Consider the following 18,198-nt stretch of genomic DNA (forward strand, 5'->3'; position numbering starts at 1 on the left):
TTTGAAGAGGATTTGTGCCCCTAAAGTAAAAGCTGTGGAAGAAAAAGCAAAAGGCTCCTCATTACCAACTTATTACATCTGTCACTGACAGTCCCCGAGTTAAATCCAACACAGGTTTCACAAGGCACTTTTAAATTTGAAGGATCTAAACAAAAGACCCATTCCCTGTGGGCATCAGAATTAGGTACCTTAGGCACACAGGAAGTGCACGTTTTAAAACTGGTAGGCTTTTCAGCCATACGAACAATAAACAATTACAAAAGTAAGGAAAAAGATTGTAATACCCAATATATATATATATACATATATATATATATATATATATATATATATATACACACACACACACACACATATATATATATATATATATATATATATATATATATATATATATATATATATATATATATACACACACACACACACACACACACACACACACACACATATATATATATATATGCATATGTGTATATACATATATATATATATATATATATATATATATTTTTTTTTTTTTAAACAGAAAAAAAGTTTACCAACAATAGCAACAAAGATTACCTTAGAAAGTAAGGTAACAAAAGGAAAGGTGATTACCAACTGTGGTAAAAAAAGAAATACCCAAACAAAGTTAGAGAAAAAGCATATGAGAAACTACTGGAATGAGTAAAGAGAGGAAGGGTTATCTAAAGAAGTGATTTACTAAAGAGAAAAAGAGAGAAACTCTATTTTTCTAATTGTTAAAGTGGCAAACGAGGTCTGAGGTAAAGTATTAGGAAGGGATATTATGGGTAAGGGGAGGAGCTTGTAAGTGAGATCCAAGACTCTAAAAGAAAACAACAGAGTTGAATCTGAGACCCATTCGTTGAGGAATGAATGAAAATTATAACATCAAATCTTCAATTAAAGACACACACACACACACACACTAGATACACTCAGCCTTTGCACTTGATAAATTCTATATCATTATACTATATATCATCCATTCATCAATAGCGAACGACATTTAAAATGGAAAGTACAGAGCTATTTTCTTGATGAAAGCATGTACTTTAAAATTCTAGCACAATCTTTTTTATTCTCAAGACTTTGTCTGCTGACAGCTACATCTGAATCTAATATAATACAGCAACAACACACTCATGGGAGAAATTTTAAATCTCACAGACTTCCAAAAATGGTATTTTTCCAGAAGCAAGCCAGTCATGTCTCTATGTCCAAACAATGTACACATTTTTGGTGTATAATGATACATAGCAGGGATGTATAAATCAGTAACACATGCTTACACTGAACTGAAAGGTCACTAAGGGTATAGTAGGGCTGGACTGTACAACTAGCAGTTGTAAACCTTTCTTTATACAAATCAGAGTGTTGTAGGTTTGCTGTAAAGCTGAATTAGGTAATACTGTTGAAATCCGAATGAGAACCAATTAACATTACTAATGCAAACTGACAGCTGCAGGAATTCATTATCTACAACATCGGCAATAAAATATTAAGAATGAAGCTCATTAAGTTAGGACAGTCAGGGGGAGCATCCAAACAGCTAAGCAGCACATTTCTATCCTAAGAATAGTACTTATATTTTACCCACCATGCCAGTGCACTCAAATCATTCTATAAATTACATATTTTTTCCATATTTATGCTACAATAAAGACTTCACAAACGCAAGTTTCTGTAAGATCACTCTAACTAAAAAATGTTTATTTTTTACAGGAATAGTTTTGACATGGGAAAATTACACTATTCATTAAGTTCAGTATGAGTAAGGACAGGGCAAATGTCCATTTCAACAAGTTATTGCAACTTTTAAGTTCATTTATATCTGTATGTCAAATCATTTACTCCAACATTAATCTGTATCTATAAATACTGACAATAACTGCAAATCAACAGTTAAAGCAGGTTACCTTCCTGATTGTCAAATTCCTCAGTCAACAGATGATAGCAGCATCCCACACTACAGACTGCCTTGAGTTCAGATTTAGCAACAAATATCCGCAGGGTGTTTGCAGCAAGGTCACCACATGTGTGCAATCCTACCATGATGGAATCCTGAAAATGCACAAAATATACATTCATAAGAAAAACTCAGCTTCCATGTTCTGATGGCAGTTACTCAATGAGAAAAATTAAAGAGTAGGTAAAAAAAAAAAAAGTCAAATCCAAATGAAAGGACAGCATAATATTTCACAGTTCTAGAAAATCTTCACCACACTGACAAGCCACCTGTGACACCTCTGGGCCACAGCCACTAGGCAAAATGGAACTAAATAACTGGGAAAGGCCAACAGCATTATTTACAGGTATACTAACAGGTCTCACAAAGTTTCTCAAAAAATTGTGTGACATCTGCTGTAGCCAGCTAAAACAAAGTCTTCCTGGTATATTCATATATGAAATGATAACTAGAAAACACGTTTTCCTAAATACAGGATTTTACTGAAATGGCCTTCTATGATCTCTGCAGTTCAAAGACAATAGCATACTGGTAAAAAAAGTGCACAGCAGTCTATAATATATAAAATAACTACACCTATGTCTAACTTAGTGAAACAAGAGAAAACCAAGATTAAACCATTACAGAGAATGAGTATTTCTCTCCCTGTTTTGTGACCTTTTAGCATCATGGCATGTAGTGAGGACGAGTTCAACTGTCTACCAAGGAAGGTGAAAGCAGACAGTGCAAAAGCTAGAAGATGGATTGTTGCTCAGCATAAAAAGAAAAATTATGTCATCTTGTCCTATCAAGTCTTTGAAAATAGCAGAGGAATTATGTGGTGGCAGTGGCATATTTTAATTTCCTGGGCTTAAAGTTCTCTGCAGACAGTGATCACAGCCATGAAATTATACGATGTTTGGTTTTTGGAAGCAAACCTAGGTAAGATTTCAAAGTGCAAAGACATCCCATTGTCAACAAAGGTATAGAAAAAAAGGGCTATGTTATTTTCCCAGTAGTAACATGCAGCACAAGAGTTGGCCTATAAGGAAAGCTATGCACCAAAACATGTGATTTGAACTCTAGTGTTGGAGAAAATTTCTGAGAAGTACATGGATTGCAAGAAGATCAAGTTGATACTTAAGGACATAAATCCCGACTAAGGACTGGTAGATCTGAGAATAAAACTAAAATGAAAGTATTTTGTCCATACAATGTGAAGACAGAATTTACTACATAAGATTCTGATGCTGGGAAAGATCAAATGCAAAAGGAGAAGGAGACAGCAGCAACTAAGGTTGACAGACAGTATTAATGAAATAATGACCATGAATTTCCAAGAACTTAAAGAAACAGTTCTTGACAGACAGACCTGGCCTGCTAAATTCCTTGAAGCCATGAAGAGTCATATTAAACTAAATGACTAAACAACAACAAATTTAGTGTCTATAGTGCTGTGATGCCTTTTCCCATCACTTATCAGATTGTGTTGGTGGGTCTTTACAATACAACCGAAAAATATGTTTCCTTTCCCTGACATTTATAGACCCTTATGATTGGTGATGTCAAGGAAGGACAAGGGTGTTGATACATCTGCAAATATCAATGGATGCACTTCCATGCATGCACATTCTGGGTCCATTACATCTATGCGGACATAGCCCCACACTGATGTCACCAGATATTCTGTAAATTTTGGGGGTCATGGCTTAATTAAAAGATTTCAGAGCTTATTTTTTAAATTTAAAACGGCCAAAATATATTATTAATAATGGGGGAACTGCATCATGAACTTAAACTGCCATATGCTCTAATGGACCCTTCTACACATAAATCTGGGATAATCATCCAGCTTTAAAAAAAATCCTGGTTACTCTTATTTTTCCAATTTTCTCTGAAGATTCTTTCCATAGACTTAATTAGCAAAGTGAGCTGAAACAAAAGCTTGCTTATGTTTCTTTCAAGAAATCACAAGCGTGATTGTAAAGTAAAACTTGTGCACATTTACTCATTAAAAATGGGTACCTAAGGTTGTAGGCTTTTTGTCCAGGTTTTGCCTCAGAAGTGTGACAATCTTTTTTTTTTTCCACAATGCTTATGCAAAGGAACTATAGGCTCTCCAGTTCGATTCTCTGCTGGGGTGCCTTCTGTATGGAGTCTGCATGTTCTCCCTGCATTCATGTGGGTTTCCTCCCATATTCCAATGACATGCGTCTGGTGCATTTCTTCCCTTACAATAAATAAAGTGGGTGTTCTTATAAAATAAATATAATGTCCTTTTGTTATTTCTGTGGAACTATGTCTCTTAAGTACAGTAAACACCCATTTGTGTTTACTGTAGGCAGGGCAGCTATCCAATTACTTCCTAATTCCTTGTCACCTAACCTAGAATTCTAATGATGCAATTGTTAGGACATATAGTTGACAGTTTGCAGTGGGCAGATGTTTTCTATAGCCTTTAGCAGCATTCAATATACAAATGCAGCACAATCAGTTATACAATAACACAACAAATAAATGTGCTACAATCAAGGAAAAGCAAATTAGAAAAGAATAAGATGTCTTGTAAAGTGTATAATGATTGGCATACAGTAACAGTGTAACGCTAACAGTTGTCTACCATTGGATAGCAAAATGCATTATACACTTTATAAGGAATCTTATGCAGTTCTAATTTGTTTTTATTTAAATATAATTGCATTTATGTACTTATTTGCTCTCTGACTGACTGACTGGCTGTGCTTACATTTATGTGACAAAATCTGTTCTTTTGACCCTAATTAGCTTAGATATTGAGAGAGTCTTTGATTCTGTAGACTGGAATTACTTGTTTAAAACTTTAGAAGCATTTGCATTTCAAGAACAATTTATTAGAATATTAAAAAACTATACAGAAACTCCAAGTCATATGTTAAAACTGGATCATAGATTTCACAAGGATTCACTTCACACAAAGTCACACAGAAAGGGTGTCCCCTTGTCTCCTCTTCTGTTTTCATTAGTTTTCAAACCCTTAGCTAACAGTATAAGATTCAATGAAAAAAAAAATGATGGACTCTCAATTAATAAGGATTGTCAATCTAAGATACAGCTTTTAGTAGATGATATTTAACTAACTATAGGCAATTTAAATTATTCAACAGAAGGAACAGGTGAGGAAATTGAAGTTTCAAGATGTACTGCTGCTGAAATTTAATAATAATAAAACTGAAACTTTGTGTTAAATCACTTAATATATACAACTTTTAAAGATAAATATAAATATAACTGGGAATGAACAAAAACTAATATATTTAGGAATATCTATCAAGATGTAAGTAAGATGTTTAATTATATCTTATTAAAAAAATTTTTTTTTTACTTTTGAGGATAAATTAGTACATATTAAAATAATTATATTACCAAAGATTATATGTGTGTGTGTGTGTGTGTGTGTGTGTGTGTGTGTGTGTGTGTGTGTGTGTGTGTGTGTGTGTGTGTGTGTGTGTGTGTGTGTGTGTGTGTGTGTGTGTGTGTATATATATATATATATATATATATATATATATATATAGAGAGAGAGAGATGTCTGTCTAATATACATACATACATATACATATATATATATATACATATACATATGTATATACTTCAATTAAAAGCTTTAATACTTGACAAAAATTTTTTTTTAAAGAAAATGGAAAAAATGCTACCTTCATTCTTATGGTATCTTAAAAAGCTGAGAATTGCTTATCGAAATCATACAAGATTATGGGACTGTGGTGGTATTAGCTTCTCAGATGTAGAATCTTACTCAGTTGCTGCAAATTTTAAATATGTTATACTCTGGATAGACTCAACTTATACCAGTCATTAGAAACCATTCAGGATCAGATTATACTAAATTCTTATAAGTTTATCAAATATGACTATTTAGAAATATGTAACAATCCTTCCACCGGGTTAATACATTTTTACCTTAGAAGGAAACTCTTCTCAATCTTTAAACTCTGAATATATGAAATCAATTCTTAAAACAGTTAAGAAATATGCTTTTAAAACCCCATGAATATAAAAATGGAAATTTTTTGTGCTTTCCCATTGCACATGCCCCTAAATTTAAGGAAACTCGGAACAATGTTAAAATGAATTTACTAAAAAGGAATGGATTAGTATCATGGTCTGACTGTTCTGAAAAAGGAGAAGGTAAGTCACCAGAATATTTAATGAAAGATAAGTTGGATGAATCTGTTAACCAGTTAATATTATCCATTAGTAATAAATTAAATGAATTTGTAGGTAATATGAATAAAGAGGAATAGAACACTATTCCCCATTATATGAATGCTACCATTGAAGGCAAATTGACCTACAAAGGAAGCTTGCCCAAGTTCTATAGGTTAATTATAAACAATAATGATGATTATGATGATAATACTAACAATAATTTGATGCAAAATTCTGAAACTTTTTAGATAGCAGTGGACTGAGGGACTCAATAGATGGTAAGAATAAAACTCTGTTACTTAAATGAGTTAGTCAACCTTCTTCAAGTTTATATTGGAAAGTTTTATGTGGAAATATATACAGAGAATGTTTGTTACTCCATATAAAATCTCTATGTTTAGTAAACTGACTTCTTTAGTTTGTTGGAGATGTAGTAAAGTTGTAAAACCTGATTGGACTCATATGTTTATGAATTGTGAAAAAATTAAATGTATATTGGGAAGAGATGAGTATGTTTTTAGGGGGTTATCATCTGATAATTTCTCTTTAAATCGATCAATAATACTAATTAACATTCCATTTCCTTTTGCTGTAAACACTAAACAAAAAATGTTTTGTAGTCTTCTGGCACTAGCTAGAAAAGTTATTACAAAGACTGGAAATCAAACTCAGTTCCTAAGTTCAAATAATGTTTGAATTTAACAGAAATACTATGTAAAACTGAAAAAGAAGTGATTAGAAAAAGATCTACAAATCATACTAAGATTTTTGGAATTTAAATGTTGCTACTGAAGTACCAAGACTCAATGTGTTAACTGTATAAGATTACGTAGATGATTCAATGTATTCCTAGCATTGTATAAATAGTATGCAATATTGAATTTCTTCCTGTGTATACATTGTATATATTGCATATATGCTAAATCGATAAAAATTTACTTTAAAAAATCTGCTTTTGACAGAATTGTGCTAACAATTAACTTGTTAGAATTCTAAGTCACATGGCATGGAATCAAGACATACATAGACAGCTGCTCAGCCTACAGAAATACAAACACAAGTTTACTACACTTAATAAGCATAGCTCCACTGAACTAACTAAATTCTATTTACTTCATAATCAGAAAGGCCACTTTACATAACCAGAGCATAAGTGCAGCAAAAAGAAAAGTAACAAAAAACCTTGCAAATGATATTTAATAGTAAAGTACAATGAAAATTATATTTCTGGATATTAATAATGTTAGTTACCCCTGTTCCCTGAATAATGTTACAATGTTAATGTCAGTCACAATGCAAAGTAAAGACTTTGGGTAACCACTGATAATACTTTAAATTGTGGCATCTCTACCAACTTGACAACCAGGATGATGAAAGCCATTGTATGTACTGATTTACCTAGGCATCATTCCATAACACTCTGTATGTATATTTCTATACTAGGTCATATACTAAACATCACATGGTATTTTGCATGAAATTTCTCAGTAATATTCAACAACTTGAGAAAATTTAAAGGCATTTTATTAAGCATATACCAAACATCAGTTCTCTGTCATACTTAGAGAGGCTTGCATACCTTAACTCACATTCAATTTGTTGCACACTACATAGAGGAGATTATATATTGGCATTCAAGTGAATTAAGGAGGACATTTTAGGCACCACTTGGGATTAAAATTTACTTGCCATAACCTTACTACAAGAAACAACAAATGCATTGAAACAGCCAAGTTCCTTCATTAAGTCAATCTATTTCCCAACCAGATTTATAATGGCATAGCGTCTGACATGTAGCTAGATACTCTGTTGCTCTGGGACAATCAAATATCTGGCACCCTCAACTTAAACAAGCTCTTCTAACTTGAAGAGCAAACAAACAAAATAACATATGCTTGCAAGGAGATGCTATATTTTATGCCTGCCACACAAAGAGTGCTAAAGCTCTTCAGTACAAATACTATACCAGCATTCAAATGTCAGTATTACTCTGAACACTGAATGGTTTCTGCTGAACACACTCCCTACTACTATGTCCCTGGGGTGGCTGCCCCCTTCACTCGACCCTAGATGTACTTCTGCACAGAATAAATTAGCCATGGAAATAAGATCTACCATGAACCTTAGTTCTTTTAAGCATCAGCTATATGAGTATTTTGGACTTAACATATGCAGGCCAATATCGGTGGGACAGAGACTTCCAGGCAGCCTCTTTTGAGGTTTTGGGTCTCTTAACTACTTACACTGCAGCCTTGAGATTTCAAAGGATGAGCCAGGAACTGAAAAGCTACAAATGGATTGTAGAAAGTACAAACAAAATACATGTCAACAACACTAATCAGGCAGATAGAGCCATAAAAGTGGTACAGAGAAGGGCAAAGGAAGTGGCTAAGACATGTGATAAGTTGGGGAGTGCATGGCCATTTCTGAGATGGTGCCAGTGTGAAGCATTACCATGGCAAAGAAGAATAAGCTCTGGAACTTCACTCTCTGACTCTGGAAGTGAACTGATCAGTGGTGACATGGACAAACAGGAGAATGACAGAGCCAATTCAAACAGTGGACTTCTATGTCACTTGTTGATTTCAGCTCTCTTGGAGATGGCACAAAACCTATTCTGGACCTAGAAAAGGAATCAAGTGTTTTAGTGATTTGTGAAAGTATGCACAGAAAACCAAGCTAAGCTGCTGCCACTAGAATACTTCTAGAGTCCACCCATTTCTAAAAAAGACAGATGACACTAAAGCTCTGGTAGAATGGGCCCTAACTCTGAAAAAAAGTAGCTTGTTATGGTGAGCATAGCAGAAAAAAAAACAGCATGAGACCGCTATCTTGAAATTCTGTGATTGAAACTGGTGTCCTTTTCTTACCTTCACAGAATACAAACATCTGACTGGCTTTCATGAAGGATTTAGGAAGAAATATTTGAGCTGCCAGGGGACATCCAGAATATAAACCAAAAAGTTGATCAGTGGACCAAGGACATAAAAAGTTCCAAGTATAAATAAAAAATGTCCACAAAAAGTTGAACAGCTGTTTATTCTAATGAAAACAAAAGTACAGGTGAGCACTTTTGCGGTCTCTTCCGCTTCTTCAGACCAAAGATACTTGGCAAACTGAGGTACAATATTTAAATATACCAACAACCAATCAAATCACGCAATTAAAAACAATAAAATCAATGAGTTAATGATCTACTCTTCAATGCTGGTTTTAAAGGAATGCACTCATTCAAACCAGGCTCACAGCTCTAAAATATATTAGTCACCTCAATTCATTAAATTCAGTTTTATTAGTAAGATCCCCTTCTCTAATATTCTCCTGTAGCAGACTCAATAATAAAACCTTAAAGGAATGTTCAGTTTCATTTTCAATTACATGTTTTGCTAGCGCACTAGTTGTTTTTTTACTCCTAATATCATTACAGTGTTCCATTATTCTCTAAGTGTACGGTTAGTCTTCCCTATGTAGAACCCAGTGCAGCACCTGCATCGTGCTAGGTAAACCTATTTTTTAGATTTACAGTCTGCATAAAAATTAAAAAAGATACACTTTTGTGTTCTCGGATGTTCAATATAAAGTGTGCTCCATATGGAGCTATACTTGCATGACAAGGAAAAGTACCTTGCCTTTCTGATTTAACCCTATCCTGAGGTGGATGCCCTTTATAACACATGTGCTGCTTCAGGGACTTATTATTCCTGAAAAATTTTGGTGTCATACGTAGTCTATCTCTAAGCTCAGCATAAATCATAAGGAGAGGCCAATTCCTTTTGACTACATCACAGATCAGATTAATGTCACTGGAAAAGGTAAATGATATTCTGGGTATATTACTGAAACAAACAGTTTGACTACATTGAAATGTATCTTCATGGGCTGAAAAATAAGGTTTTGCCATGGTCTGTCTATGACAACCTACATCCTGAATTGTAGTACTGATCTCAGAAAGAGAGTAGGCTCTCTCAACAAAGTCATGTCTGAGGGACTCTAAAACACTAACATTTCATCACTATCATGTAACCACATAATTCTGATAATCTGGCCCCTCAGAACATTCTTAGGTACATGTCTAGGGTGCCATGCTGGTTTTATGTAACAAATTATTCTTTCTGCAGGATTTTTATAAACATTAGTATTTAATTGACCTAACACATCCCTACTTACTGTTACATCCAAGAAATCAGGTCTATATTATAGTATCAAAGTTTTTAAACTTCGAATGCTATAATATCGACCCGTTTTTGTCGAAAACTCAAAATAGCGAAGCCGCAGAACTTTGATATCTTACCTAGGGTAAGATTTCGGTTGTCCATTCCATTGCTTCGCTATTTACTCTACTGTGGTGGGAAGGTTACGGATCGGAGCAAGGTAAGTATGCAAACGGAGGTTACGGACCGGGTTAAGGTAAGTGTGGGAATGGATCGAGGTAAGGTGAGTGTGCGATAGTTAGGGACTTTAGGGTTAGGGAGCAGGTAAGGTGAGTGTGCGATAGTTAGGGACTTTAAGGTTAGGGTTGGGTTAAGGTGAGTGGAGGTAGTAGTGTAGGGTTAGAATTATGGTTTTGTTAAGTGTATGGGTGTGGTTTATTTATTTTGGTGTGCTTGTGTTTTGTGTTTCGGAACAGCAATTTTTTTCCCTGGGGAAAAAATTTGCTGTTCTGTATGTTCGATATTTTGTAGTTTCGATATTTTAGGTACGCTAAAACAGCATTCACTATTTAAATCGTACGATAGGGTAATATAAACGCAAGAAATCAATACTGTCATAGGAACTGTGTACACTAAATCTCAGAAAGTTAGTAGAAGCATGGAGAAAGGTAACAAACTCCATCAACTCCTGATACATTCCCTCCCATACAAGGAATACGTCACCACAAAACGTCTATACCACCAAACATGTACAACAAACATCTCACTCACAAAACCCTCCTCCATCTCTCAATATGCTAGTACTGCACTGGCATAGGAGTTAGCACAGGCTGTACTCATGGCAACTCCAATTTTCTGAAGGTAATAATTACCCTTAAAGGTAAAAAGATTATTCTCTAAAATGAGTTCTAGTAAAGAACAGATCAGCATCACTTTATTGCTCGTGAAATTTGTCTTAGTAGTCAAAAAAGATTGAAAACTCTCTATACCTAAACCATTAGGAATCACAGTAAAAGGTAACTGAATATCTATCGTAACAAAAAACATCCCTGGTGTAAAACAAATCCCTCTTGACCAAACATAAAGATCATTAAGAAAATGTTTTGTATCCTTCAAAACCATGTCAATAGTGTCGAGTATAGGTCTAAGATGTTTTTCTACACAGATCGAAAGTGGCTCAGTGAGCCAACCACGACTAGACACTATTGGATGCATTGTTGGATCAATAGCATTCTTATGTACCTTTGGTAGACCATAGATAACTGGAATAACAAGAAATTCTACAGAAAAATAATTAACCAAATCTAAACTAATATGATTAGTAAAATGCATATCAAACAAGTAAAAGTTAACCCTTTCAATGAGTCCATTCACTTGAAACTTACATAGAGGCATACGTATCAACATCATTTAACATAAACAGCATCTTATTAATATATGATGCTTTGTCCATGACTACTATCCCTCCGCCTTTGTCCACTGGATGTATTTCCAAATTTGGAGCCTTAACAAGTTGTATTAAGGCTTCACGTTCATCAGGTATAAGGTTATAAAAGGACACATCATGCTTGTCTTTTAAACATTCCTGATGTCTTCCTCACATAAATTTACAAAAGCCTCCAAAGCAGGATTTAGTGCTGGAGAGAAAGTACTAGGTTTCTTAAAAACACAACCATATTCAGTATTATCTGTGTGTATAAGTTTAAGCAATACATTTCTGGCATATAATCTCAAATCAAGCAAAACACTAGTAATGTCCGCCTTTTTCGAAAGTACAAAAAATAACTCCTTACTGAGTAAACTAATTTGTCCTTCAGTTAAATCAAAGGATGAAATGTTAAAAACTAATTCACCCTGCTGCAGGTTCTTGTTTGTATTGTTGCTACTGTTGCCTTGTTGGCATTTTCTCCTTGTCCCCTTCTTTTTTTTTGCTCCCCGGCTGCCCCTTTCTTATTGCATTGTTGACAGGAAGCAGTTCCACCAAAAAAAGGGTCTTCTCTGAGCTCATAATAGCTGAAAAAGATTGTTCTAAAGCACAAGGTATATTTGATATAATTTCAATGAAATTGGCTGTGTTTGAACTATGTGCTGCATTTCTATCAGCAGCATTAGCATCCTGGCTCAAAATGTTGGTAACTGGTCTTCCATCTGTAGCACTAGGTAAAGCATGCTCCGAATCAGTTGAAGTGCCAGGAACTGCTCCAATAGCTTACCTGTACTTTTACCTGAGTTAGAATAAACAGCTGTTCAGCTTTTTGTGGACACTGTTTTATTTAGACATCCAGGATATCCAATCATCTTTCTTCCTTGTTTTTTGGGTTCTGTAAAAAATATGGGCAATTAATGATCTGCCATAAAGTAAACTCTGAAACTACTTTAGGCATAAAAGAAGGATTAGGTCTCAAAAAAACTGTCCTTATTGAAAATAAGACAGCGCTGGCTGAGCACTTGTAACTCAGATGCCCATCTTGTAGATGACAAAACAGTAAGTAGTAAAGTTATCCATGTTAAGAACTTCAAGTCAGCCTAATGAGTTGGTTCACATGAAATGAACGTCAATTTTTCAGACACAAAAGTTAAGATCCCATGGAAGGGCGACCTGCTCATCTAGGTGGATGTATATGCTTAACTTAAAGACAGGTAGAGGGGGGATTCTAAGGACAGACATGCAGAAATGGCTGAAAGATGAACTTTGATAGAAAAGTAACAAAAGACAGATAATAATCTAGAATGAGAGGCAAATGGATCTTGAAAGGGTCCTGGTTCTTAAAATGGCACTAACTAGAAAATATTTTCCACTTACACATATATGATTTTGTAGCAGCAGTTTTTTTTTTCTTTGCCTCCTTTAGTACCTGCTACCTGTCCTCAGAAAAAAAGACATCTAAAAGTTATCAATATCATCCAGGCAGTCAAATGAAGCGTTTTCAGGTTGGGGTGTATACAACAACTCCTGTCTTGTGTGAATGGGGATGTTTGTAGTAATTGCCTTTTGTAAATTTAAAAAAGGAAGAACCACTGCTGCTTGGGCCAGAAGGAAGTCACCACAGCAATCTTTGCAGATTCTCTGAGATCTTTAGGTGGACTCTGTGAATGAGGGAAAAGGGCTGAATAGCAATCATGAACATTCCTTTCCATAGGGATGAAAAATCACCTGTTTTCCAGGCCTGATTTAAGGAATCCTGGAACAGAATTTCTTTTACTGACTATTTTGAAAAAAAAAAAAGGCAAACAGATTTATCTAAGGAGTTCCCCACAGATGGATCAATTCCTGGAAAGCTCCAGGTGTAATTTCCAGTCATGAAGGGTCAACACTGCCCTGACAGAATGTATGAAACCTAAAGACAAGCTGAGCTGAGTTGCTACCTCTCAGGCAATCAATCCCTTGTTTGTTTACATACCAAATCACTGTGGTAATGTCTGCGATAACTTGCCGAGGTCTTAGAGACAAGATGATTAAAGGTGTTCAGCATATATTACTCCCAACATATCTTTGACATTTAAATGATTTTATATGTCTTGAATTCCACTGCCCATGCAATTTCATCACATTTGAAACTACTCCTCAAGCCGATTCTGCAGCACCTGTTAAGACAGATCTGGCAGGGAATCTGAAAGGAGAAGGGGAGACCTGGATTGAGAGATAACTTGTCCACCCACCAAAGTAATTCCCTTTTGCTACATCTTAGAAATGGAATCTGAAAAGATAAAGGGGGTGGATACAGAATCCAGACTGAGCTGAAGTACCAATGAATTATTCCCATGTAAAGCCTGGCTAGAGGAATCATGAGAATCACAGAAGCGACAAAACTCTGAATCATGAGAAACTGAGTGGTTTGAGAATTCCAGGAAAATGTCCTTGTGCTGTTGTACCTAGTCTAATTGATGAAACTCTCTTTATAGGAGCAAACAGTGAAGACACTCCAGAAAAGCTAGTGAATGAGAAGGGATAAGAGATGATTTCTGCAAGTTCAGTTAAAACCCAAGACTGAGCAGGAGCTTCATGACCCATGTCAAGGAATCCTGGCAGCTGGAAAAAGTGATGCAAATATAAGAATTGTCCAAATAAGGAAACATGAATGCCTTAAAGCTTGTAGTGAGCAATCACTGGAGCCAAGCAGTGGACAGACCCAAGGGTAAGACAGAGAACTGATAGTGTGAGCCAGACACAGAAAAATTTAAAAATACTTGAATTTTGTACAGATTTGAATGTGATGATATACCTCTTTTAAATTTAACATTACCATGGGATTGAAGAGGTAACATTTTGAATTTTGGGACCTTTACAAAAATTTCAAGAAAAGAGAGGTCCAGGATCGGTCTACAAATTCCCTCTTTGGCATCAGAAAAATCCTTGAATACAAACCTTTGCCCATCTAGGTTGAGGGTACAGGTTCTATTAACCTCCTGAGCCACCATTTGCCCTTAAATAGGAGGAAATAGGGATGGCTGTTTTGCAGAAGAAAATGGAACCCTCTAAAACTCAGGAACATATTCCCATTTTGTATCCCTGTTGGATAAGACTCAGAACCCATTTGTCTTAAACAATCTGTTACCACTATGGAAGAATGAAGCCTAGACTGAGGAAGAAATCTGAAGGATTGTCAGGGTAGAAAGGGAGATGGTGTAGAAGAGACAATAGTCATTCAGACTTTTTGAGCTGTCCTTGGTTCTGGGGGATTCCCCTTTTTCATTTGAGCCTCCTTTCCATTGCTTTTCAAATAAAAAAGTGGAAGCATCCCTGACCCCAGGACAGTCCAAAAAGTCTGTTAAACGTTTTCCCTTTTTTGTCAGAGGGAATGGAGTTAGCATTCACAACATGTTTAGCAGTAGAAGACTTGGATAAAGATATCATTGCATAACAGGATTTGGGATTAGAGAACAAGAATTTGTCTGTGGCACTTTGAGTAACCTGTCAGACATTTGGGGGGCAGTGGGCTGCCTGTCAGGCATACTGCAAGCTGTAAGGAAAACATCCTCTAAGCTAGAGGATGCAGGAGGAACAGCTGCAGGTTTAAGGAAATCCAGATGTATTAAGTTATAATATTTTTGCTCACACAGAGATGTCATTTTGTTCCCAGTGAAATAAACTTCACCATCATGATAATTAACTGAAAAATCTCTCTCTCTCTCTCCCCACCCTGCCTACTTGACTGTACAGGTAGTGAAATATTAATGGCAGACAGCTATCCCTTAGCAAATCCCAGCAAATCTTCCCTATCCATAGTTTAGGAAACAGGGGAAGAAATATTAAGTTTTTGCTTTTGTTTCTTAGGAGATTATCTGGAAAGGAAACAATCTAGCATTAACTCAAGAATCAGAAGCCAGTTAATTAATGAACCTTTACCCACTCTTCTCCCTGAACCCAGAATGAATGGTTCTCTCTTGTCAGGAGAGGGCAACCTTATAAGCACCCCTATAGCTGTAGAGGATGTGCCAATCTCCCAGCCATTAGTGGCTTCATGAGGAGCTACACCAGAAGAACTAAGAGTAAAGGATGAATGGCCGAAGAAACCAGTGCTGGCCACAGCAGAGTCACCCACCAGCAGCTGAGGCAGGGGAAGCAAGAATAGCAAAGACCAACAACTGCTCCATATTCAAGACAGGAAGGAGAAATCAGAGGTGGGTAGCAGAACCTGAGTCGGTTAAAATTTCTGACAGGAAAATTAAGACTATGACATAGAATTTTCTCTGACAGTTACAAAAAGCACCAAAAACACTTAATGCTACACAAAAATGTAGATTATATCAATTAAATACAGAGCTGAATCGGAGAGAGGTGTGCTTTCTTTTCTACTTATTTTTTTCTGATATGCTAGTCATTTTAAGGGCTAAGGGAAGCATCAGCAGTAATATGTGACTTACTACTTTTGGAACTGTACAGCAGAAAAGTGTGCTTTCATTTCTACTTCTTTCTGCAGACCTGTTAGTATTCTTAAGGGCTAGGGGAAGCATTTGTTGTGCAGTTTTTGCTTTCTTAGCCACAGAGCGTATGACTACTATTTTAGTGAGGCAGAAATTGAGTTGGGGTATGTAGTGTTTTTAGTCAATCATAAGGCACAAACATGCTATATCTTGGTATATTTTCAGCTGTCCTGGGTTACTGTTGTAGGAGCAGAATGGAAGAGAGATGTGTTTTATTTGCTATTTATTTTTGCTGACCTACCTGCTAGTTAATAAAGCCATTTGATGTGCTGTGTGGGTTACTGTTGCTGGAGCTAAAGGGGAGAGAAGTATGCATTCTTATCTACTTACTTCTGTTGACCTGTTAGTCCTATTAAGGACTTGGGAAAGCATTTGTTGTATGCTGTTTTTCTTTTCTTTTCTCTTACAGACAGCTAGCCTAACATCTTGGGCAGAAAATGAGTCGGGGGTTGCATGTTCTTCCTTTAGCCAGGCGTATGGCACTCACTTACTTGCTAAATTTTTCGGCCCTAAATGAGTGGGAGCAGGGCGAGTGGCACTGCACTGCATATGAGAAGACGCAAAGATGCATTTTAGACATCTTTGTGTGTTAGGCAAGTTTGCAGAGGTAAAAGCTATTACTAAGATGCAGATTACATGCTATGGAAGAAATGGATACTTTTTGCCTTCAAGATTCTTCTTGAAGGATATTACGATGGCATTACTGACACCATTACCCTACTTATTCCAAAACAGTTTGATATCTGGACATGTCCTTTTTTTATTGTAAAATGGCAATATTATTCCAGCACATAAAGGCGGACCTTCACACAGTGTGGATAATTTTAGGCCAGCAGAGCATAACTGGTAAAACTTTTGAATATCTTATACTAGGAACATTGATGGAATCAGAATTCCAAGGTTATTATAGCAATAACCCACGCCTGGGTGTGGGTAATGCTGGATTTACCCACGGTTGGTGTGGTTTGGTCATGAGGGAGAAGCCCGATTGGCCAAACAAAGACAACCGTGGGTAAATCCAGCATTACCCACACCCATAAGTGGGTTATTGCTATTATACAATGACATTATTTAAGAAAAAAATAATTACTTTTCTTAAACAATGGCATTGTATAATGCCTCCTTGCTGCCCTTCCGCAGCTGTCTAGTATTCTGCGGCAGTTCTGATGTACTGCGCATGCGTATGCTTACACAGTACATCACAGCTGTGGGCAAAAGCAATGGAGAAAGCAAGATCTCCATTGCTTTTTACAAACTGTCTCGCTATGTTAAAGGAGTTTAACATAGCGAGACAGCTTTAGAAAAAGCAACAGAGAATCTCCGTTGCTTTTTTTAAAGCTGTCTCGCTATGTTAAACCCATTTAACATAGCGAGACACCTTTAAAAAAAGCAAAGGAGATAGGAAGATCTCAGTTACCTTTTTTAAAGCTGTCGCGCTATGTTAAACTCGGTTAACATAGCGAGACAGTGTGTAAAAAGCAACGGAAATCTTGCGTTCTCCATTGCTGTAAAAAAAGAGTTATAATAATGGAAAAAGTACGGGCGACCGGACCTTTTTCCATTACTATAACTATGATTTACAACGTGCATGCTGACCAATCAGCGGGCACGTTTTGGAATATTAATGGGGGTGGTCATTGTATAATGTGAATTAAACAATGACTGCTCATTACTATTCAAAAGCGAACACACTGACTAGACAGCCCAACCAGTGTGCCCATTGTAAACAGGGCATATACCAGCAGAAAAAACTCTGAAGTACCACAGAGTGGCCTTTCTTTCTGTTGGCATATGCTGAGGGACAGAGCAAAATACTAGAAAAATCAGATACATTCTGTAAAACTAATCAGAAACATACATGGTTTTCCTTATATTTCTGAACTATTCCTGGAAAATATCAGCAACTAAAAAAAATACAAACAACAGCAAAAGAGATTCTCTCTTCTTTGTTGCTTCTCCTGCATC

At 36.0% G+C, this 18,198-nt stretch overlaps 1 protein-coding gene across 1 annotated transcript in view; it reads right to left on the minus strand.

The window, feature by feature from the left end:
• The window catches only part of METTL25 (methyltransferase like 25), a 1,435,064-nt gene that overhangs the window by 999,564 nt on the left and 417,302 nt on the right, over positions 1-18,198 (minus strand). The window contains exon 5 of the mRNA XM_044088437.1: positions 1,923-2,067. Coding sequence (XP_043944372.1) covers positions 1,923-2,067 — 145 coding nt within the window. The remainder of the gene's footprint in view (positions 1-1,922; positions 2,068-18,198) is intronic.

The sequence above is a fragment of the Protopterus annectens genome, chromosome 11.part0 (genome assembly GCF_019279795.1).
Source record: "Protopterus annectens isolate FY-2018-M chromosome 11.part0, PAN1.0, whole genome shotgun sequence".
Lineage (NCBI taxonomy): Eukaryota > Metazoa > Chordata > Ceratodontiformes > Protopteridae > Protopterus > Protopterus annectens.